The sequence below is a fragment of the Neopsephotus bourkii genome, unplaced genomic scaffold (assembly GCF_033783945.1).
Source record: "Neopsephotus bourkii isolate Nb327-2 ecotype Australia unplaced genomic scaffold, CSIRO-AGI_Nbou_v1 NB_1052, whole genome shotgun sequence".
In the NCBI taxonomy this organism is placed as follows: domain Eukaryota; kingdom Metazoa; phylum Chordata; class Aves; order Psittaciformes; family Psittacidae; genus Neopsephotus; species Neopsephotus bourkii.
In genome coordinates this window covers 405,947-428,581 of record NW_026901541.1, presented here as the reverse complement: position 1 = coordinate 428,581, position 22,635 = coordinate 405,947, and the positions used below count along the sequence as shown (strand labels likewise).

The window sequence follows — 22,635 nt, the reverse complement described above, 5'->3', positions numbered from 1 at the left end:
TTCTTTTCGTAATACATTCTCAATGCTACTCTATTTCTGCTTTGTCTGCTGTTGTCTTCTTAGCCCTTTTGAGACTTATCTTGCTTAAAACAAATATACAGCTTTATAAGAATTTATCTTTCTTCTGTTTGCCCTTTGTCCCGCAGAGCAAAAATGCCATGTGTATTGTATCTCAGGCTTATGGGAATATTGCAAGGAAAAAGTGTACCAGGCAATAAAATCTTACCTGTGCTGAAGTTTCAGAGTAAGATTGATCTCACTTGATTTTAGTTGCTTGAACACTGGATTCACAGGGAGTGGGAAAGGCTCCCGCAGTTGGAATGAGAGGTGCCCCAGCAGGCAGTTCACCCTGGGTGTGTGACACATCTGTCTCCAGATGGGATTAATTTTCTCTCACAGTACTTCTCTCTTCTCTGACTGCATGGACTTCTCTCTTGTCTGGACAATGAGCTTAGACTAAACACATAATTTCTAGACAGCTGAAGTTGGGTGAGTTCCACAGTGGCCACCGGTGCAGCTGTGGGAGCGCTCTGCATGAGCCCACAGCCTAGCCCTGACAGAAATCTGCTGCTTTTAATGCATTCACTGCCTTAGTTAAAAGCATATTTAGGAAAATTTGGGGACACTGTCGCCAGCAGTTACGAGGAGTTTAATGAATTTTTATAGTGCCCTCTCATGCTCATAATTATGGGGAGTGGAAGAGAGGTGATCGTGCTTTTGTCAAAGTGCAATTGGCGGGGCAAGTTCACGTCTCCACTGCTTTCAGGATTAATAGCTTTTTGCACATCAGCAAACATGTGGTCTGTGGAAATTTTATGTTCGTTATTGGATCCACATGTGATGTCAGAGAAATGACCTCAACAGATCTTGTGATTTCTCAAGCTTTTAAAATTGCCCAGTGTAATGCTAACCTTAATTATAAATCTCCAGCAAGGGAATGTATCCAGATATATTCAGCATTGCTCAAAAAGAAATGTAAACCCTTCCTTAACTATTTCACTGAAGATCAGGATATCCTGAAATAGCTGGTTGGTGCTTAATGGGTATGAATTACATCTTTTATTGGGAAATGTTTGTCTTCAGTAGTTCGGTCTTTTGAATTCAGTTTGGGAAGACTGTTTAAAATACACTTATGATGTCAGTTAATAAGTGTAATACCTTTTGTGTAAGCACTTACCTGTTTCCTAATGGCACAGTAGACAAAATACCTCATGAATGTTAATGATAACGAGGAGTAAGCATACCATATTAAAGATTGCTTAATCCAGAGGGAGAAGAAGAGTAGCAGTGAGATGAAGGCTAAAATGAAGGTATCAACAATTGAAGAAATATTTACAGTGTAAAAAAAGCAAGAGCTGATAATATTGGCTCCTTAATGCCAAATTAGGGTTATGGCTCTCCCCGTTTTAATCACAGCGTGTTCTTTGTCAAGCATTAGGAGACATTATGTTTAAAAATGAGTAAAGGGTCAGTAAAGGAAGTGTGCAAGCAGTAATACTGGTTCAATGCCATTGTGGTCTTCTGTATGCTGAAGTTCTTTCCCTATGTAAATATATTCTGAGCCTGACAGGGTTGCCTGACTTCTCTAAGTAAATTATGATGGAGAAAGGTAATTTCTAAAGACGAAGCTGGTAGCAAGTCAGTTTTGATGGCAATGACTGAAGTATGTGTATATGCTAGCCCAGAACTTCACTTGAGGGCTGGTGAGAACATGAATAACCTAAACATGTTCTAAATAGGCAAAGATGAAGGATATTTATTAAGTCTCATATTAGGTACAAAAAAAGTCTTATAATTTGGAAAAAAAAATTGGAGCAACATTCTGATGAGTTATTAATATAATAGATGATCAGTAGTAAATTCTAAGCAACTTTCTGCTGGCTTTTGTCTCCAGATATTTGTGGTCTTTTGAACAACTGACATTTAACAGGAGTAGCTGTTCATACCTGAGGTTTATCATAAGATTTCTATCTCTTGTTAAAACTGCTTCTAGAAAAAAATGATGATGTCCTTCTCAGTGCTTTGGCAAATGTGATCTCACCAGTGCAGTGCTGGGTAGGTGGGGTCCTGTTGTTTTGTAGGAACCCACTGCCTATTTTGGTTATGTGCCTGGATGGGAAAAGACAGCTGCTCTCAGGTAACCGACAGCTGATGGCATTGAATTCTGGCTGTTCAGAGTGCAGCCATCCTTCCACATGCTCGATATCCATATGGAGGCACCTTCAGCAAATGGTCCACTCTCTTTGCACGTGGATTTGCATAGTTGTTTCTCCCATTGCTTTCTGTTGGGGAGTTTTGAAGCCCATCAAAGAAAGGAGTGATAACAATCTGCTTTTATTTTGGTCATTTTCTGAAATGGTTTCTTGTAGGAGCCAAAATTCTGTTCTAAATAAGCATGAACATCTTTTATTTTCTACAAGTTTCTTTTTTTTTTTTCTTTTTAAACTTAAATATTGTAAAGAATATATATCCATGAAAAACTGTCTTTCAGCAAGACATTTATGCCAGCTGTAGTTACTCTAGTTTATAAAAAAGTGGAGGAAGAGGGGCCACCTCCCAGATGATTCAGATTTTAGGCTGACTGACAGGTAGCCTTGAAAGTGCTTATTTCTCCTCTGCTGCTCAGACAGGAATCTGCGAAAATTCCTCTTCTGTCTTAGGCATGTCAGCTAAATGCTTAGGGTTAGGTGGGATTAATTTAGATTGTTGTGTGCACATCAGAAGGTGGAGAAGTTTGTTCCTGACAAGCTGCTAAACCCCTGACAGATAGTAACTCCATGGTAATCTTTATTGATATACTGAAATGGCATCTAGGTAATAATCACTTGTAGCATCCAGTTGTGTTGTAAATAGAAGTATTGCTCTTGCATAGCTCAGGAATCTGGCAATTACCTGAATATTAACATGAAATAAAACATATTTGTAAATGTAAATTTAAAATGAGATGCATGCCATCTCTTAAGCGCATAAGGACTTGATTTTCAGCACAAAGAGAAAAAACTCCTGCCAATTAGGTGAAATCAAATCCTTTTCCTTTACCACATTATTCTTAAGGTTAAATGAATTAAAATTTTTATTTCTGAAGGAGTTCAACCTAAGACTGAAAATGTGGTCAAAAAAGTCACATTGTGTCAGCCTGATGTTTGACTTTTGATAGTACATCCCCAAAGACTTCACTTTGACGTATCCTGAACAGAGAAGGCTTGTTTCCCACGAAGCCTGTTGTTGCTGATAAAGCTCATTTGTATCAAAGTGGTATCTATTACAGTACTGCTGTATTCTGACCTTAAGAAAAAACAGTAAAGTGGCTCACTTGCCTTTTAACTTTGCTGTGCTTAAAGATTTGTTTTAACAATTCTGTCCGAAGCCCAGATCACAGTAACTAAGTCTGTACAACACATGTTTTTAAACAGAGTATAAAAGAAAACAGTATTGCACGTTAAAACAAAATAGAAGCCATAAAAGTTGTATTTCAGAGACTGTGTTAATGTACTTGTGATGATAACATGATGATGCTTTTCCTTTGATATTTGAGGCCTCTCTCTCAGTGACAGAAAGCAGATCTCTTAGGAATCTCCTTAGTTTGAACATTTTGTATGGTTAAATGAGCAATGAAGGAGAAGCTGTAGGTACAGGCAATTCTGTAAGGTACACACTGGCAGCACACACACATGCAGAAGAAGTGATGGCAAATAGGTGAAAGTTGAACGTCCCCAGTTCAACACAGGTAAGAGTAAAACCTTGTTTGTAATCAGGAGGAAGCAGTCTGAAGACTGATGAGAGGCTTTTATCCCAGCTCACAAACATCAGGTGCACCTTAGAAGGTGCTGCTGGCCTTTCTTCCCTCCACTTCACCCTGCCCCAGAGATACAAGCACAAATCCCTACTTTTCCTCGTTTGCCACAAATGTGTAGGCAGATCTCTGCTCTGCCTGCTGCTTTTATATTTAATGCTAAATTTAATATATGGGGCAGTCCCAGCAGCTTTGAATTTTGAAGTGACTGGAGGCTAAGTCACTGTTTCTCCCAGCGTACACCCGCACCACTCCTCTGTTTGTGTTCCCCAATGATTGCTACAGTTATGTGTTGTTTGCTAACATAACCATTCATCAGACTTCCACAATCCAGAGGCAGTTTCATCTTTGACCTAGTATGACTCATGGGTGGGTTGTTCAAAGTGTCTGCAGTGTTAGGAGACTGCAAGTGGCAGACAGACTGCAAGGAACGAGTGGAAAAGCTCCTGAGGATCATTCTGGAAAACCACAGCTCTGTTAAAAGGGGAGGTGGTTATTTTTTATCTTTTCTTGAAAATGTGAATTGACTGCATCATTATGAGGTGTCTCTGAAATCTGTTGGTAGAAGCATCCATTATTTTAACGCCCACTACACCAGTTCCCCTTGCTCTTCTTTCAGCTCTGGTTTGAGTCCCACCAAAGGGAGTACTTTACAGTGATGCACAAAACAGAGAGCTTGTGCCTTCCCTTGCAAATCCCATAAGTGTATAGATGGTTCTCACTTTTTCTCCTGCATCTTTCTTTGCATGTCTAAGAGACAGTTCAGGCTCCCTGTGAATTCAGTCTTAAGGTCCTTTAAGGCTGCTTAGGGAAATGTTGAATATGTTCTCTATATATCCATGGTACAAAGGTTACCAAGGTGTTTTCAGTCTGTCAGGTTGGTGGCAGATCTTGCATGACCTTGCATGATAAGAAGCTTATGAGTATCGGGAACTTGACTGGCAAAAAAACCAACCCAAAAGTTCTGCCTTTTGGATATTTAAAAGAGGAGATAGCCTTTGAGACTTATGGTTTGCACTTGGATGTTTCTGTTCTATGGAGACATTTTGTGGGTATGATTTTTATTCACTGAGACATGAACTCAGGACCATCTCTGTTTCAATTTCACACATAAAATAGAGGGTTACATCCACTCTGGAGTAATTGTAGAATGCTGTAGCGAGCTTTTCCTTAGGTGGTCCACATCAGTTTTGCAAGACAGGCTGGTATCAAGCAGATCCTAAAGACATTCCAAGTTTCATTCAAGGTTGCCTTCCTTATCCTGCCTCACATTGTGGCTATAGGAGCACTAGATCCAGATGGAGCCTGGCTGAAGACAAGGGTGTAACCTGGGTACATTATAGGTTAGCAGTGGCCACAGCCTAAAGGCTTCATCTAAGGATGTCCTTTCAAGTTGGCAGTCTGGTCTTAAAAAGTTTTGTATCCTATTGTTAAAACGTGCTTTCCTTCTAGTAAAGTGAAAGGTAAAATACATACAGTCCTGGGTGGTACCAGCTCGCGCTCAGCTAAATAGTCATGTTGTGACTGATGCAGGACTAAAGAGGGATTATCAGAAGCTTTTTCCTGTTACATTTGATTTTGCTTTAGGTTTAAGATTTAATATTTTGCCTGAACATCTCTCTTTTTTTCATTTGGTTGGTTGATTTTTGTGTGTTTGTTGTTTTGGGGTTTTTTTTTGTTTGGGGTTTATTGGTTGGTTTGGGTTTTTTTCAGGTCTCAGAGTTCATACATTTAAATGATTTCTTCCAAGGTTTTTACTAGAATAATGTCTAAGATAAAATATATCTAAATAAAAACAGTAAATAAACACTTCGCAGCTCAATCTGGTTTTGTGGTTAGTAACTCCTGTATAGTCATAACATTCCATATTCTCATGTTTCCAGCCTCATATAAGGGTTCTGTTTTTGTATCTGATGACTTCAGAATTGCCTACTGCTGCATTCTAGTAGTATTTGCTTAGGGCTAAAGATAATGACAAAAAATGAGCAGGCAAAGAAAACAGGAGAAGAAAATGTTCAGGATAATAGAACGATTTTATTTTCTTCTCAAGCACTACTCAGTGTGAAAAAAAGAGCTTGAGAAGGTGGTTAGATGATTTTTGCCTTGAAACAGAGAGGAGTGGTGAAGTGGGATGCAGGGGGTGGGGGTGTCACAGAGATTGGGGTTTCCATCCCCAATTACGCACTGGCTGCTGCGCTGCTGCATTACACTGAAAGCACTGAATGGTGCCATTATATTCCTTTTCAAAAGTTGTGGGCTATGAAATTCAATCTGAGGTATTTTTAATGAGTGTTTTGAGCCTCAGTTGCAGCTCTTCCCAAGAAACAAGGAGCACAGTGTGCTGCTAAATAGTGCCTAGACTGAGGGTTAAACTCATTCAGTTTTTTGTTCACAGGGAGGGGAAGTAGTATCAACATTTATTTGACAGATATAAACTTGCTTCCAGAGTTAAGCTTAAAACAGCTTTCCATATAGAAAACGTCCTGAAAAATGAGGTTCTATCAGCTTTGAATCAAACTCCTAGTTTCTGAAAATGAGCCTTGTGATGTGTTTTCCAAAGCCGTTGCCCACAGTGCACAGGCTGGACTTGTGCTATAGGCATCCCGCTGCAGTCGCTGTGCCTTTGCCCATCAGGCACACCTCTGCAGGCAGAGGCTGCTGGTGGATGTGCAGCTGCTGCCAGATGGGGGCATCTGCCCAATTACCCCCCTGGCTGCCAATTAAACATAGATAATTCAGAGGTAACCTTTGCCAGAGAGGTGCCTGCTGGCATCTCTGGGTCTCTACCAAGGGGTTTGGTGTCATAGTTGTGATGGCTTTGGGGTGACTCCTTCCCTTCTTGCACCTCTCAGCAAGACATAGCTTTTCAGGGAAGCTTTTTTAGCATGCACCTGGGTTTAGCACAAAGTAGCGCAAAAGTGGTGTTGCCTTCTTATTTTTCTTATGTGCTGATTTGCAAAGTAGTGTTTTAGGTCATGAGGAAAGCACCTCAAGCACTTAACGCATCTGCTCTGCAACTTACTCCAGGATCTGAAATTCACGGTGGGCTGGCACTGGTTCTTGCAAGTCATCACCATTCAGCCTCAAGGCCCTGAAGCTGCAATACATTGTGCCAATTATACTCTTCAGAAGGGGAAAATGGTCTCTTCACTCTGCTAATGGATTAAGGAACAGCCACAAACCACTTTTTAGTTTTACTAATAAAATTAGGTGGAGATGACTCAGCATTTGCAGAGATAATTTAGGGAGTAAGATGACATATTTTTAGTAAATGTTCTCGTTCTCTTAATGCCTCATTTTTCTTGTCCACACTGTGCATTTGAAACAATGTTCAAGGAAAGTAATTTTGGTCTAGTAACAGTGGCTCTGGCAGAGCTTCCAGATGGAAGTGTCCAAGAACTGAATGGCTGGTGTGTGAAATTCTGCGGCCTTGAACAGTTACTTAAAAGTCTTGCTCTGCCAATACTGGTTTCCCACAAGTATTTTACATGTATCTGAAGAAAGTTAGCAGTAATGGCTGTGCTACAAGAAACAAGGTTTGGGGTTGTTTGGATATTTTTTCAGGAAGACTGATTAGCTTGTGCAGTGACCTGTTGTTGCAGTTTGAGGCTTTTTGGGAGGTACCAAGATTACCATGCGCATTTCATGTGAAGGCATGAATGACCTCATCAGGACAATTTTTAGAGGAGTGTTAGGCAGATAACAGTGAAATTTTCCAGCTGAATTAATTAGCAGATGGGATCAGAGCATCCCTTTCAAGTTGATAAAGTGTTTTTTAAGTGCATATGTGTCAAATGTATTTTTTTTTCATCAGTACAGAGACGTTAAGGCTGTTAAAGGTCAGCTGAACTTTCTAACTGAGGGTTAGATGTCACCTAGTTAAAATGCTGTAAATACAGCTAAAGGAACCAGTGAACCGGGAAACTAATCATGAAGTGTTTTGTTAATGCTTTTCACCATGAATAACATTTTGTAATAAACAGATGGGTACTTTGACTAGTGACCAAAGGCTGAATGTTTTCTGGTCTATAGGGTTTGTGGTGTTAGCTGCTTGGCATTGATGACAGTGGGATGGGTGTGCAAAATAAATTCTTCTTTAGGATTCTGTCCCTACAGCTACCTGAGGAGGAAGTTCTCTGAGCTACAAGAATCTGCCTTTCTTCCCCTTTCTTCTTCTTTACAAAGGGCTCTGCTAGTTTTGTGGTGGTTGCTGCTGGCTTTGCAGTAGCAAACTCTTATCAACGAGAAATTTAAAGGTGGGAAATAAAATCAGTATTAATATCAGTTTGCATTTGTAAGAACTGCAAGGAAATTAAATTATTGGATCTTTACATGTGAAGATGACAGGTTGGTCTGTGGAATGAAAGGCCCATATCTGTGGGTGCCCATGTCATCTCTTCTTTTGTATTTCCTGACTTGCACACTGAAATAGCATATATAATACAGCATGGGTGGCATTTGCCCGTTACGTTATACAGCTATGATTTTATTAGCTTAGTGAAAAGAGACCAAGCAGAGCCTCCAGTTCCAGCAGCTTTGCTGAACTTGCAATTATGGAGATGTACAGCTACCTGAGGATTTGCTGCAGCTGAAATTTGTATTAATCTAACTCTGCTGTAAGAAGTTTTAACCAAGAACTACTGAAAATAGCCTTGTCATAAAACTTTGCATTAGCTTTCCTAGACAACTTTAATTTTTTAACTTCCACACTGTTTAATAGTTAATTAAAGAAGATTGTTTAGTTACTACTTTTCCTGATAAATATTTAATTTTCACCTGAATTTTACTGCTGGGTATTTCCACTAATTGATTTGGGGCACTGGAAGAGAGTTTAAAGTCTAGCAGAGCAATCCTGCTACCTTTGCCTATTTTAGAAAATATTTTGACATAAGCCAGTTTGTCATGCTCAGAAATCCAAATCCATGGTTACAATAACAAATCTGTGTATCTTCAAATGTAGAAAATGGCAAGTTTCTTTTGGAGACCATACTAGAAATGCCAAGGAATGAGACTGTTATTAAAATCTTTCTCTGTGTATTTTCACTTCGTTAATTACAGTGTTGATTTTTGGCTAGTAATCGCATACCTAAAATAGTAATTTATGAAGTCGTCTGGTTTGCCACAGCTAAAAAGCGGGGGCAAAAAGTGTAACTTTGCTGCTGTGTTTCATTTTAAGGGCAGGTATTTGGAGTAAAGCACACCTAAAGTAAATCCCACTGTTTAAAAAAAAGACACCACCATCAAAATCGACTGAGGGATAAAACTGTACATCAAAGATAATGGAAGGCAAGCGCCTGCATTAAAGGGAATTCAGCTTATTTGGTGAGCATAAAGTGGGAAAGCAGTCCACTAAAATCTTGAAAGAAAGGAGCACTAAATAGTCTTATTGTACATACACAGCAGATGATCAATCGCCTGTTTTTAAGGCAGTATAAGAGACTTATTCTGTTACTGCATTTGGCCTCTATCCTGCCTTTGATGGTATGTGCTTAGTCTGTGCAAAAGCATGTGGGATATGTGCCAGGAGTGGAGCTTTCAACTACATTCACATGGAAAATATCTTCAAAGGAATGAGGTGCCATTAGGTTATCATGAAAATTTGCCTCTTCTACACCCTCCCTGCAAATTGGGTGCATACCTGGTGGCTGGAGGCACAAAGTGGAGATCAGGAAACTTAAAAGCAGTGTGGGAGAGTGTGGCTGCTCAGTTTAAATGTGTCACTTCTCTTTGCTTTGCCCTAGTATGTAGGGGTGATGAATCACACTTCTTCCAACACTTCCTAACTACGCTGTGTAAGCTGAACAGCAAAGTAAAAACTAGTAAGCCCAGGTGCGAGAGCTATCTTTATGGTCTAAAGCTATTTTTATGGTCATCTAATCCTTCCTATAGGATTAACACCTACACTTTAAAAGGGAGGAGAAGAGGAAAAGGGCAGAAGAACTCCAAGTGTCTTGGCAATGTTAGGTCCAGAGCAACAACACTTGGACTACTGCTTCTTGAGTTTAATCCCACCCTTCAAGCAATAGACTTTTCCTAAATATGAAATATACATTTCATTTTACGCCAGAAAGGAGAACTGTTTGAAACAGAAATTTGTCTTTGGATGCTGACAGCGTTGTTCTCCTGTGAGTAGTTTTCAAGCCTCTTTTGAAGTATAAATTTCTGGCAGGGTTATTTGTTTAAGAACCCTGTTGCTCAATATCATCTTTAAGGTTATTTTCATACAGGTTGCCTATCATGAACACTTGTTGGTTGGTTTTCTTCCCTTTCAAAGCTGTAGATACATATATAATTTTTAACAGCTTTAATTTACTGAGAAAATTTATGCTGTTCAGAATTTGGAGTGGTTATTTTTAGTATTGGTTACGACTGTATCTGACTTCATAAATAGTAATGAAAACACTGGATGAAGTTTTCGCTGTCATTTCAGTGCAGTTGTTAAACTGAAGTATAAAAATAATTTGAGAATCCGACTGAGCTGAAGTACGAGGGGCTTTCTGGATGATTACCCACAAAAGAACAAACAAAATCTTGAACTTTGTGTTTAAACTTTTCACAGTATAATTCATAAGTATTTGTAAAATATTTAGCATGACCAAATTGTGACATCTCATTGTTGAGCACCCAGAATATGATGGGAACACAGGGCATTAGTGGAAGAAATGGCTGTCTTTATATTGTGGCAGGTGTTAATGATGAATGTACCACCTTCTTTTAGATGAACATAAAGGGACTCTGTCCTTATTAGCTGTTACTAATGCACAAGCAAATGTAATAAAATAAACAAAAACCATTCAATCAAAAGTTGAAATCTCACTTTTGGATTGATGGAAATGGTAGTATCACTATTTGATCCTAAACAGGTAGTACTTTTTTTTTTTTTTTCCCCTGGTAAATGGTTAGTGAAATAATTGCTAAATGAACTGGGAGGTGGGGGAATGTGTCCTGGACATCTTCCAGATACTGCTGTGCACTTTCTCCTTTTAAAGAATTCTGTATTGCAGTTTGTGCCAAAGAATGGCCTAAGCAAGTAAGTAGATTCTTTTTTAATGATTATTGATTGCTAGAACATGAAAGAACTGGTGAACCTGTTAAAATATTTAGTATTGGAATATCATAAGCAGCGTACTGTTTTGGATTTTGGTGAAAGTAGAGGGAGGATGAATTGCGTAGGGCTGAAAAAATGAGCAGACAGCAAATGAATAATGTGTAAAGCAGGCTACTTTGACCAGGTACCTTCACAGCTTGCAGCTAAACATGGTGATGTGCATTATTCATAATTTACAACTTAGTGGCTTGATGTTGCCTGAAAATGTAAAGTGACTTTTAAAATGTGATTTCACAGAGCTAAATGAAAGGCCAGTTCAAAATGGATAAAGCAGTAAGGATGTGTAGCTGGAAATCAGTGAGCTTCCTTTCACTGCAGTAAATTTATAATGTTGGGGGGTTTTTGTAACTAAGTACCACCTTGCAAGAATAACAGTAATTTCCTGCTGGCATGATGGCTGGGATCCACCTCACCTAAAAGGAACCCTGTAACACAGGTGTTTGGGTTCTTTGTCATTGACACTAAAAAAGTACAACTGTACTGCTAAGGACAAGTTCATTTCCAATGTGCTCAGGTGGCTTTTTTGGGGTAGAAAGAATTGCTCTCTGGAGCTGAGGTATTTCCTCATACAAAGAACCTGATTGTCAAGAGGAACAGGGACAGGGGACCGCCACCCACTACAGCTGCTTTCCAGCTTCCAAATGTTGCTACAAGTTGTATTGCACCAGTACACACATTTCCTTTCTCTCACTACCTTACAGAGTGGCATCTGTGGTAGCAAATGATCTGGAGGTACAGTCTTGCCATCAGCCTTCATTGTGGCAGCTTCCATATCAATGTCCCACTTCTGTGCCTCATCCTCTTCCTTTGATCTTCACCCTGGGATCACTTCTTTCCTTCCCTCATGTGAGCTCTCATTCCATGATGCTCAGGGAGAGCAGAGATAGGTCTTCTGGCTCTCCTTTCTAATGTCTTTCACATTTGGCCTTTTTCAGTCCAGTGTATGAGGCTTTTGTTATGGTCATGTAATGCACAGCTATTCTGGGGGACTCATGGAGCCCCCATGGATGAGAACAGTACTAGTGTGAAGCAGGGAAAGCAGCCAAGCTCATGGAAGATGGATGCAGCCGCAGGGCTGTGGGGCACGAGCTGACAAGTTTGCCTAGTACTTGTTGTCTAAAGTATGGCAGCAGGGCCATACTTGATGGCTGAAAAATGCCTTCCAAGCTCTGTGGAAAATTTGTGTGGCCTCATAGGCCTTGTAACCACATGACACGACTGCTGGCTACAGATGATGTCATCCGTGTGGTGCACTCATTCCTGAATGCTTCCTCTGTCAGCTCCTATTTGCTGTGCCCTGAATGACTGCTGGTTTGCTTCCATACCCAGCAGACAGAGATTTTAATTTATTGTGTTTAAATTTTTTAGTAGGGATGTCATGGAACTGCACTGAATCAACATCTCTGTGAGACCTGAGAGTTCCTGCTTTTGTGGATGTTGTAGTACTTCTGGTCCTGCAAGACTGGAGTGCCATCAGGCTCTGAATCTCAGTAGATTTCATATGCACAGTGTTTCACTTGAATAAACTGACAGATTTTATTCTGAGGTAGACTGATCAAAGCTGAGTTTGGAATAATGATCTTATTTACTAATACTTGAGTAAGAAGCATTTCATGTTACTGAGGCACACTCCAGAGAAAATGCTGAGTGACATAAATGCTACAAGACTGCTGTTCCATTGTCTAAATGCCTGTAAGAAAAAAACCTCCATGAAAACACTTAGCAGGTTTTAATCAGATGCTTTTACTCATGGGCTGATAGCAGACAGGCTTGCTCTCCTCAGCTAACCTTGGGCAGTGTAGTAACACTGGTGGGCTCTCTGCCTTTTCTCCTGTTAGTCAAAAATCTCCCTGCTCCAAGGTACGCCTTTTTTTCCTGGGAGGATTGATGAAGTTTGGTCTTTGTCAGGTAGAATCCATCAGTTACTTTAGTAAGACACATACATAAGCATAGGCACGTTTCCATTTTTCTGTTTGTGCATGAGGATGAAAGCAAGTATCTTGCTGAAAGGGTGGCTGATAAATACATCCTTCCACAGCCTCAGCCAAACTGTGGAGGCCTGAGACTAGTCTGGGAACAGGAGCATTTGTCTGAAGTTTCTAAATCCTTTATAGATGTATTTTCAGAGCACTAAACTAATACCATTATTACATTCCATCTAATGTCTTTTTAATGTTACTCTCTTGCCTCCAATGAAATGCACTTACCAGGAATCTCTTTCATTAAAAGACGATGTATGTTTGGATGTGCCTATATACAGGGATAGACGAAGTGGAAAATGTGGGAGGTTTTCTGCTACAACTGACACACAGGTTGTGATGGCTGGCAAAGCTTGGGTGGTGGTCACTGGGGATGCTTTTGGATTAATGAAGGTGGAGAATATGAAGTCAGTGTGTTCAAATATATTTGCACTTCAGATTTATTGTAGATAGCATTGCGTCAGATAAAAAATGTTCAGTACAGAAAAATAGATGTCTTTTTTTTTCCTTATCTTCTTCTCTGTATCTCTTATTTAGCATTTTGTTATGAACTGTCTTAGTTACTGCAAGGTTGGTTATGACAAATGCTAAAAAAAATAAATAAATTAGTACTTCTGTCTGCCATTGTTCTTTATGTGCTTTCTGACAATATTATAAAATTGTAGGATCATAGAATAGTTTGGGTTGAAAGGGACCTTCAAAGGTCATCTAGTCCAACCCCTCTGCAACGAGCAGGGACATCTTCAATGATATCAGGTTGCCCAGAATCACATCCAGCCTGGCCTTGAATGCCTCGATGGTGCATCCACCATCTCTTTGGGAAACCTGTGCCAGTCTTTTACCCTCCCTCATTGTAAAATATTTCTTCCTCACTTCCATCCTGAATCTCCCCTCAAACAGTTAATAAAACAGATAATCTAAGTGAGCATTGCTTCCCGGTGGCATAGGTCTGTTAGAGGCAATGAAAGTATGTTGGGCAAAAACCTGCTCAGCAAGTTCCGGGGCAGATGAACTTGGCCTTTCCCTTCTGACTTTTAAAACCAGTCAGCATCAAGGATTCAGTCATTGTGTCCTCCATCACCTGAGTGACAGCACTGCTGTGGTGGCAAGTATATCCTATGCTTTCCCCACGAAAACATCATTCATTTAATATCTCTGGTGTAAGCCTCACTACTGGGCAGTTACTTTTGACAAATCGTATTAAACAATGTTAGATAAATTGCTTTTGTAAAGATGCTTTGTACTTGAAGTTGTGGCTGAAAACCAGGTGTTACCCTAGGTGGAAAAAAAAATGGGGATTTATTTTTTAGTATCCCAGTGAAACAGAGACCAAACTGAGCAGTGATGGATCTGGGAGGAGGTGGGATTGAGCAGCTGCCCACTCACAAGTAGCCTGTTTGTGCAAAGCACTGCCTGGAAGTATCAGGACCTGGGCTCAGGCTCAGATCTGAGCCAGGCTGGCTGAACTGCCCACCTATAATGGTTTTCTGTTCTACCCTCAGTTACTGCTGTTTTATTTTGCTCTAGTAAGTATTTACTGGGCACAAAGGGAAAGGGCCAGTCTGTAGGCTGAGTACAAGAGCATTTGTCTGGGATATGGTGTGTTTCTTGTAACAGTGGAGTTTGTGCAGTTTAATGGATTATTATTTGTTCTGAAGTGAGTGAGCATCTGTGTTTCAGGGCCTCTTGAGTTAAAATAGGTGTGTTTGTCCAAGGAACAAAAATATTTTATTTCAGTGATTGGCTTTTTTTTATACAGAAACACTATTATTTTGCTGAAGACTTGCTGGTGAGCTGTAATTTACAGTATTTGCTGCAGGTGTGGATTTAATTGACGTGCTGATGAGATGAATCCTTACGATCAGCAAAGCAGCAGCTCTGGGAGCTAATAATTGAACAAGAACATCTGGTTTTTATAGAAGGAAGACTTTCAGTCTGGAAGTTAGTATGGAAGGAAATGCTTGCTCTTGACTCCTCCAAATTACCCAACAACTCTGCTAGGGTAGCACAGATGGGCTTTGACCAGCCTCAGTGCCTCACAGCAGGAGGCTAGGGATAAGCCCATATGAAGTAAGAACCCAAGACTTAAGCTTGTATCATGCAGTGTTCAACAAACCCTCAGTACCTTGTGTTTTGTATGATAGGTCTGTTAATGAACATTTTGGTTTTAGTATGTCATATGCAGATGTACATAGCAGCACCTCACATAGCTTGAAGGGCCATGGGATGAAATAGCTACCTTGCAAAACTCACATTAGAAATTATCCTTGGCAGACATAAGAAAACTGTATCACAAGTTCCCTTCTTCTACCTCTTTTGTTTTGTGGTATTTTTCCCTCAAATATAAAAATACACTAAAGATGGATTCTCAGGTGCGATCCAGAGAGATGGATGAATGTTTTCTGTAGCTTTAAAACTAATGTAATAATTGTCAGCTGCCCTGTGGGTATGGTTGGAATATCCACTGATTTTGCAAACTGTTCTGACAGTGTTGTTTGCTGGACAATTTCTTAGCATAATAATTTTTCTGCCGCTAATTAAAAACATCTTTGTAACCCTAGTCTTTGTTTTCTTCTCCAGCAAAGAGCTCCAGGGAAGGTTTTGCATGATGCTGTTTGCAACCACCTGAACCTTGTTGAAGGCGACTATTTTGGCCTTGAATTTCCAGATCATAAAAAGATGATGGTATGTAAAAGGATTAATTTTTCATCTGGTTTCCATCTACATACACACTGTATTATTCTCTCATTCTGCTCCTTACTTATACAGTACGTTTAATCCTCAATCTTCACATGAAAAAAGGACTTAAAAAAAAATATTCTTGCCTGCTAATGTTGAAGAAGTGTTTTTAAAACCTGATTACTCCTGTCAGATTTCATTTCTGTTGAAAGTAACAGCCAATTCAGACACAAGTTGGAAAAGCATTTTATCATAATCAGTTGCTGTAAAGAAGCCAAAGGCGAGACTGTTACAGCATCTCAACTCTGATTTTACAGTCCTGCTTAATTTAGAGTGTGAAAATCTTTTCCACAGACAGAGAAGTTGCCATGATTGTGACACAGTTGCATAAAAACCACCATGGGGCAAGGAAATGGATAGATAAAATACAGTAAGATTAAAAAAAGGATGGCAAAATCAAAAAACACAAACTGGTGAAAGACCTGTTTGGAGAATTGAGAGGTGTTCTGGTCCTGACACAACTCTGAGAAGAGCTGCCAGAAACATTCAGGCATTACACTAATACTTCTAGGGTGGAAAGAGTATCAGGTAGCAGAGAAAGCCGAAGGCTAATGACTTCTCAGCCTCTAATGCTTTTTTTCATGAAGTTTATTTTACTTAGACTTACTGTGTGACCCAGCGGTATGTGTGCTAGTCATCTGGATTGCTAGACCAGTACCTTTGGGTGTGTACTGAATTTCTTGTTTGTTAGTGAATTCTGCATCAGTGTCCTGGCTGACATAAAAGAGATTACTTTGGGGAATTAAAAAAAAATAAATTAAAAAGAATCTATTTTCTGTCCATGTACATAAATTTCTGCAAGGAGTATTTATTAACAAAAGGAAGAAAAGAATTTATCTGCTGCCACAGTAATCAGTTGCCATGCCTTAGTACAGGCTTACATAGACGCTAAAACCAAAAACTCATGGTCAGAATGTTTTAGGCTAACTATAATTAAAGAAGACATTGTAAAAACATGGGCATCGGTCTTTAAAAGTGATCTGCTTCACAGTTTGCTCCTGGATTTACATGAAACACATTTTACTAGAAAGTTTCACATTCTGCCAGATATCCTTGGCTAATGCTTTAGGTAACTTGAGAACTTAACGTAATTCTTCAAACAGGGCAACTGTACAGTACTGTTGCAACAGAGGGCCCATGTAGCCATGTTAATAATGACAGCCTGACATTCCTGATGGATGAATGGATGTAAAGCTGAAACAAATCCTCTTGTCTCTTGTATATACAGTTCCTTTTTAGTTTTCTAGAAAACAGAGAAGGTCATTTGATCAACCTTCTGTACTTCACAGGTCATTTAAGTGTCAAATAGATGACCCTCTGTGTTTTGCTCAGAAACCTTAAGTAAACTAACAATTTTCAGTCTTGTGAAAACAAAATGGTTTATTTGCTTCAGGCAGAACACAGGAGAGACCGAGGTGCTGCCAGTGCCTGAGGCCCTCGCAGTGGCAAGGACTGGCTAGAAATATGTCCAGACAATCACAGCGGGTCAGCCATAGCTCTGATGAAGCAAGCCTTCAGGCTATTGCCAGTTTGACCTGAAGGAAAATGCCTCCATGTATAGAGCATGGTAAAACTCACCTGGCCCCTACTGTTGCAAAGGGAAATACAGCCAATTATCTGAGAGTGACGGTCCGTCTTCCTGCTGGCGGTTCCAGTCTTTGCTTTTGAAAAGGTGCCCACGTATTGCCCGCATCGAGTCAGCTGTGCCCCAAGCCTGGTGAGATTCAGTGGAAGTAGTGCTGTTGACCACCTAAAAGCAACTCACAGAAATTCCACAGCAGATCTGATTATGAATCATTTGCAGAGGTACCTCCAGAGAGGAGGCTCCAGCCCCGGAGCGAGGCGAAACCCCGCAGGCAGGAGCCTCACTTATGAACAGAGGGAGCCCCCAGGCCTTGCCCAGGAGCCGCAGCTCCACTGAGGCGAGCAGGGACTCACAGGGGGCGGTGGCGGGAGGGACGGCCCCGCCCTGAGCGTGGAGCGCGGGAGCAGCGCATGGCGCAGCTGTCAGGGCGTGGTGCGGCGGTTGACGACGGCAGCGCGAGGGGGCAGCGGGAGTGGGAGGGCTCGGGTCAGGGCCAGGGCCCGGTTCCGGAGCTCTGCTCTGGCTGCCCCGGCGGTGGCAGCGTCGGCACCAGACAGAGCCGGTGGGAGGGGAGGCTGCAGGGCGGAGCGCGGGGTGCAGAGAGGGCCTGCACCGGTCTCCTGAGGGGAGGGTGCACAATGGGCAGCGCTGCACTCGGTGCTCCCTGGTGGAGGCCCTCCTGCAAGAGGGGCTGAGCTGCGGGCACTGTCTGTAGCTGAAAGGTGTCAGGGGAGCTGAAAGGGAGCTGGACAGCTTGGCCCAGGCCCAGACTGTGCAGGGAACACAAGCATCCACCATAGCGCATACAGAAGAGGAGGAGGATATTAATACAGGAAGCTGGGAGCGGGTAACAAAAGAAAACACAAGATAGGAAGAAGAGGTGATTGTCCTGCTGTAATCAGCACTGGTGCAGGCTCACCTTGAGTACTGGGTGCAGTTCTAGGCCCCACCATTGAACAAGATACATTAAGGTCCTTGAATGCATCCAGAGGAGGGGAGCAAATTTGTTGACAGGGTTGGAAGTCATGTTCTGTGAGGAGTAGCTGAGGACACTGGGTTAGTCTAGTTCAGAGAAAAGAAGGCTGAGGGGGGACCTCATTGCTCTCTACAGCTCTTCCCGAGGAGGGGAAATGGAGAGGAAGGTTCTGATCTCTTCTTGCTGGGATCCATTGATAGGACATGTGGGGATGCTTCAAAGCTGCACCTGGGGTGGTTTAGACTAGACATTAGGAAGCATTTCTTTACCTAGAGGGTGGCCAAACACTGGAACAGCTGTCCTAGAGAGGTGACCAATGCCCTGTGCCCATCAGTGTTTCAGAGGCATTTGGACAGCACCCTTAATAACATGCTTTACCTTTTGGCTAGCCCTGTAGTGGTCAAGCAGTTGAACTTGATCATTGTAGGTCTCTTCCAACTTCCATTTTTTTTTCCCTATTTCTTTCCATAACAGTACATGCTGAGGAAATACTGGATGACATTTCTTCCCACTAGCAGAATGGACTTGAATGGGTATCATGACTCATCATAGGCATTGGCTGTGGCACTCTGTGGGAAGGAGGCCTGTGCCTTCTGATGGGGGTGAGAGATGTTGATTGTCTCTGGATCATTTGAGCATCTGAACAGATTTATGAAAAACACGTGTGAACTGGTTTGTTAAACTCTTCTCTGTTCATCCAGTTTGTTTGGGTTTCCACGGCATAGCAAAGGACCACATCTCTGACATCAGCGAAGCTCAAAGATCAAGCCCTCAGCCTGAAACAGGACATGCTCCTGAACTGAGTGGCTGCAAATCTTGTTCATGTGGGCAAGACCTGCTCATTTCCTTGTGATTTCCACCCACTCCCATCCCCACCCCTCCCCCAAATCCTGGTTTGTAAAAATGCCTGTGTTGTTTCTTTTGGAGAAACAGACCAAAACACAAGAGCCTGAGAAAAACAGCGCTCCATCAGGAGTCCATTTGGCCCAGTATTCTCTCTCCTGTGGCACCCCATACATGTCTAAAGGAGAGTAGATGAGGAGTGCAGATGAGAAAAGCACTATGAAGAAACTCAATATATTGTCAATATAACTATTAAGTACATGTTTATTCAGTGATGGGCGTGTGGAGTATCACTCTTCCTAACACGTGCACTCACTGTCCAGCTTGTCACAAATTCCTGTTAGTAGATACAGATAAGATTTCTGAGAAAAGGAAGGGTACTTCTTGGAACTCTGCCACTCCTCCTTGAGCATGCATGCTGTCCTCTGATGGTGGTTGATGGTGATCGTGAGGATGAAGGCTCAAAGTCTTCCTCTAGATTGAACTTTTTACCTTTTTTCTTGGAGTATGTGCAGTACTTTCATGGCAGTTTCCCAAACCACCGAAGTACTCCTGACGGGTATACATCTTTAGCACACAAGCAGTCGCTATTGGCTTAGGCCTAGACAAGCAGTAACAAAGTTGCTTAATTAATTAGCTGACCTTACAATTTCATGCTTTTTCTTAAAGCTTCCTTGTCTTTGTATATAGCTTCTTTTAGTGAATTTTTACTATCACAGGTCTACTTCTGTCAGGGTCCAGAGGGTTTACATAGGCCTCAGTGCCTGGGACTAGCCTCCTTTGGTATCTGCACTGTAGATGGCCCCTCAGACCTAAGTCAGAGCTTGTCATGCAGAACTATATGCATAACATAGCATAGCTGTTCTGAGCTATGCTGTTCCATCTGTTCCTTTCCATCCCATCCCATTCCATTCCATTCCCTGCACTCACAATGACTTGTATGAGACCATTATTTACCTGAAATGCCAAGCGGTTTTCAGCACCAAAAACACTTTCAAAGACACAAATCAGAAAAGTTACAGGTGGAAGGAGTATTTTATTTATTTATAAGTAAAGTTAGGTTGGGTTACGTTAGTTTAGGTTAGTTTAGTTTACTGAAGAAAGAAAACTTCCCACAGCTTCGGGCAGTCTTCCACCCTCTGCCCCTCCAAGTAATTCCACAGGTGCCTTAAGGAATTCCCCTCGGGTGCCTTCAGGCTTCCAGCTCTGTCCTGGTGGCAGCGCCGGGTACTCTGGCAGTGGGAGCCGGAAGGATGCTGCCTTACACTGCTCCAGAGCACTGCGATGCTGCGTTGGTGGGTGGTGGCCCTGTGACACGGGGGTGATGGGGCCTCCACAGCCCTTCCCACCGCAGCCCTGCTGCTGCTGCCCCTTTGCCCAGCATCCCTTAGAGAAAGGCCTTTGGGCTGCTGGCCCTGAGGCAGCGCCTGTGCCCAGGAGGCCCAGGGGAATATGTTTGCCCATGGTGGCCACACACTGGGCACTGCTGCTGGGTGTCCCTGTAAATTAATCTGTGTGTTCAGATTGTATCAATAAAGGCATTTATACCACATACAGTCATTTGACTGTTGCGATCGCAGAGGTGAAAGAAAGGGGTTTTGGTTCCCTCTGCATGAACTTCACAGAAACATAGAGAGCATACAGGATTTCCTCACCATTCCTTATCAGTACACCAAGGGGCGTTTGATACTATGGTGTTTATGGTGAGGTTTTCTTCCTGGAAAAAAGAAGTCTTCTTCTTGTAAAGAGGAATAATTTAAGAAATCTGCTTTTGTTACACAGGGTGTTTAGATACTTCCTTGTGTTTATTAACATTCATGTGTCTAGTCTGGGGGTTTACCCCACACAGGGAGGGGCTGTGAGAATGAAGGCTTTAGGCCCACTGTAGGAGAGGATCACATTTGAGATCATCTTAAGAATGTGAATGTGCACAAGTCCATGGGACCTAATGAAATTCATCTGTGGATCCTGAAGGAGCTGGCAAATGAAGCTAAGCTTCTGCTAAGCTACTGTCCATATTTGAAAAATCATGGCAGTCAGGTGAAGTTCCTGATGACTGGAAAAAAGAAAATATAGCCCCCATTTTCGAGAAAGGGAATATGTAAGATCCAGGGAACTACAGACCAGTCAGTCTCACCTCTGTGCCTGGCAAAATCTTGGGGCAGATTCTCCTGGAAAGCATGCTAAGGCATATGAAGAACAGCAAGGTGGTTGGTCGTCCAGTGTCTGAATGGGGCCTCCAAGGGTGCTGGAGAGGGACTCTTCATTAGGGACTGTAGTGATAGAACAAGGGATAACAAGTTCAAACTTAAACAGGGGAAGTTTAGGTTAGATATAATGAAGAAGTTCTTTACTCTAAGGGTGGTGAGGCACTGGAATAGGTTGCCCAGGGATGTTGTGAAATCCCCATCCCTGGCACTGTTCAAGGCCAGGTTGGATGGGGTCTTTGGTGACATGGTTTAGTGGGAGGTGTCCCTGCCCATGGCAGGGGGATTGGAACACAATCATCTTAAGGTCCTTTACAACCCTAACTATTCTGTGATTCTGTGAATCGTTGTTTCTATGCAAAGCAACACTGAGAGTAATATTTACACTTAAATTATAGTAACGAGTTTATATGATGCAGTTGAGGTGAATGTGCCTGTGGGATTTAAAACTTTGTGAGCTTCATAATGGCCATAATGTAGAACTCAAGCACTGTGCAAATTAAAAAAAAATTGCAGTTAATGGTGTGTCTGAGAAATAAACCAGGCGTGTATATTTTGCATTCATATCATCTAAAGAGAATGAGCTGCTTTTCCAATGCAGAGTGCAATGTAAAAGGAAAAATAAATATTTAGAGCATATTTGTTTGGATGTAATCATATGTACCTGAAGTCATGTATTTACAGTTCAGCTGTGTTTGTTTCAACGTGCAAGGCTCCAGAGCTCATATCTGACGTATTGATGTCAGTTGGCAGCTGTATGCATTCAACTGTGCTGTGTTTGTAGCAGAGAAAATCTGCATAGGAGATGAACGCGGAGGGTCTGAGGGCTGCACTTCCTGTTGGGACAAGGAGAAATGAGGCATTGTGGCCAAGCCTGGGGTTTCATGGAGTTTCATCACACTTGATGTTTGCTCAGTTCTCCAGCTGCTGACATCCAGTCACTATGAGGGCATGCCAGACTTTGTTTAAAAATTAATCTAGCCTTTGTAGTTCCGCAGAAAATGGAAAACATGAATCTTAATTGAATCCTCACATTATTTTTAATTTCCAGTTTATAAATTGGTCTCAGATTGGCTATGTTTAGATACAGTGTGGGAGTTACACATGTGTAAGTTTTCATTGCTCAGGTTTGGTGATAATGGTAAGGTCTTTGTTTTGCCCTCCCTCTCTTCCTCCACACGTGGCCAGCAAGTCTCCTTTGCTCTTCTGAGACGCCATCTGGAGTACTGCATCCAGCTCTGGAGTCAGTACAGGAAAGATATGGACCTGTTGGAGAGGGTCCAGAGGAGGCCCACAAAAATGATCAGAGGGCTCTAGCACCTCTCCTGTGAGGGAAGGCTGAGAGAGTTGGGGTTGTTCAGCCTGGAGAAGACAAGACTGTTGCAATAGGATGAGGGCTAATGGT

General features: G+C 41.8%; 1 protein-coding gene across 6 annotated transcripts in view; it reads left to right on the top strand.

Moving 5' to 3' along the window:
* FARP1 (FERM, ARH/RhoGEF and pleckstrin domain protein 1) overlaps positions 1-22,635 on the top strand; it is a 220,571-nt gene that overhangs the window by 129,819 nt on the left and 68,117 nt on the right. For all 6 annotated transcript variants that reach the window (XM_061361089.1, XM_061361088.1, XM_061361087.1 and 3 more), the window contains exon 3: positions 15,461-15,565. In XM_061361089.1, the coding sequence (XP_061217073.1) occupies positions 15,461-15,565 (105 nt within the window). The remainder of the gene's footprint in view (positions 1-15,460; positions 15,566-22,635) is intronic.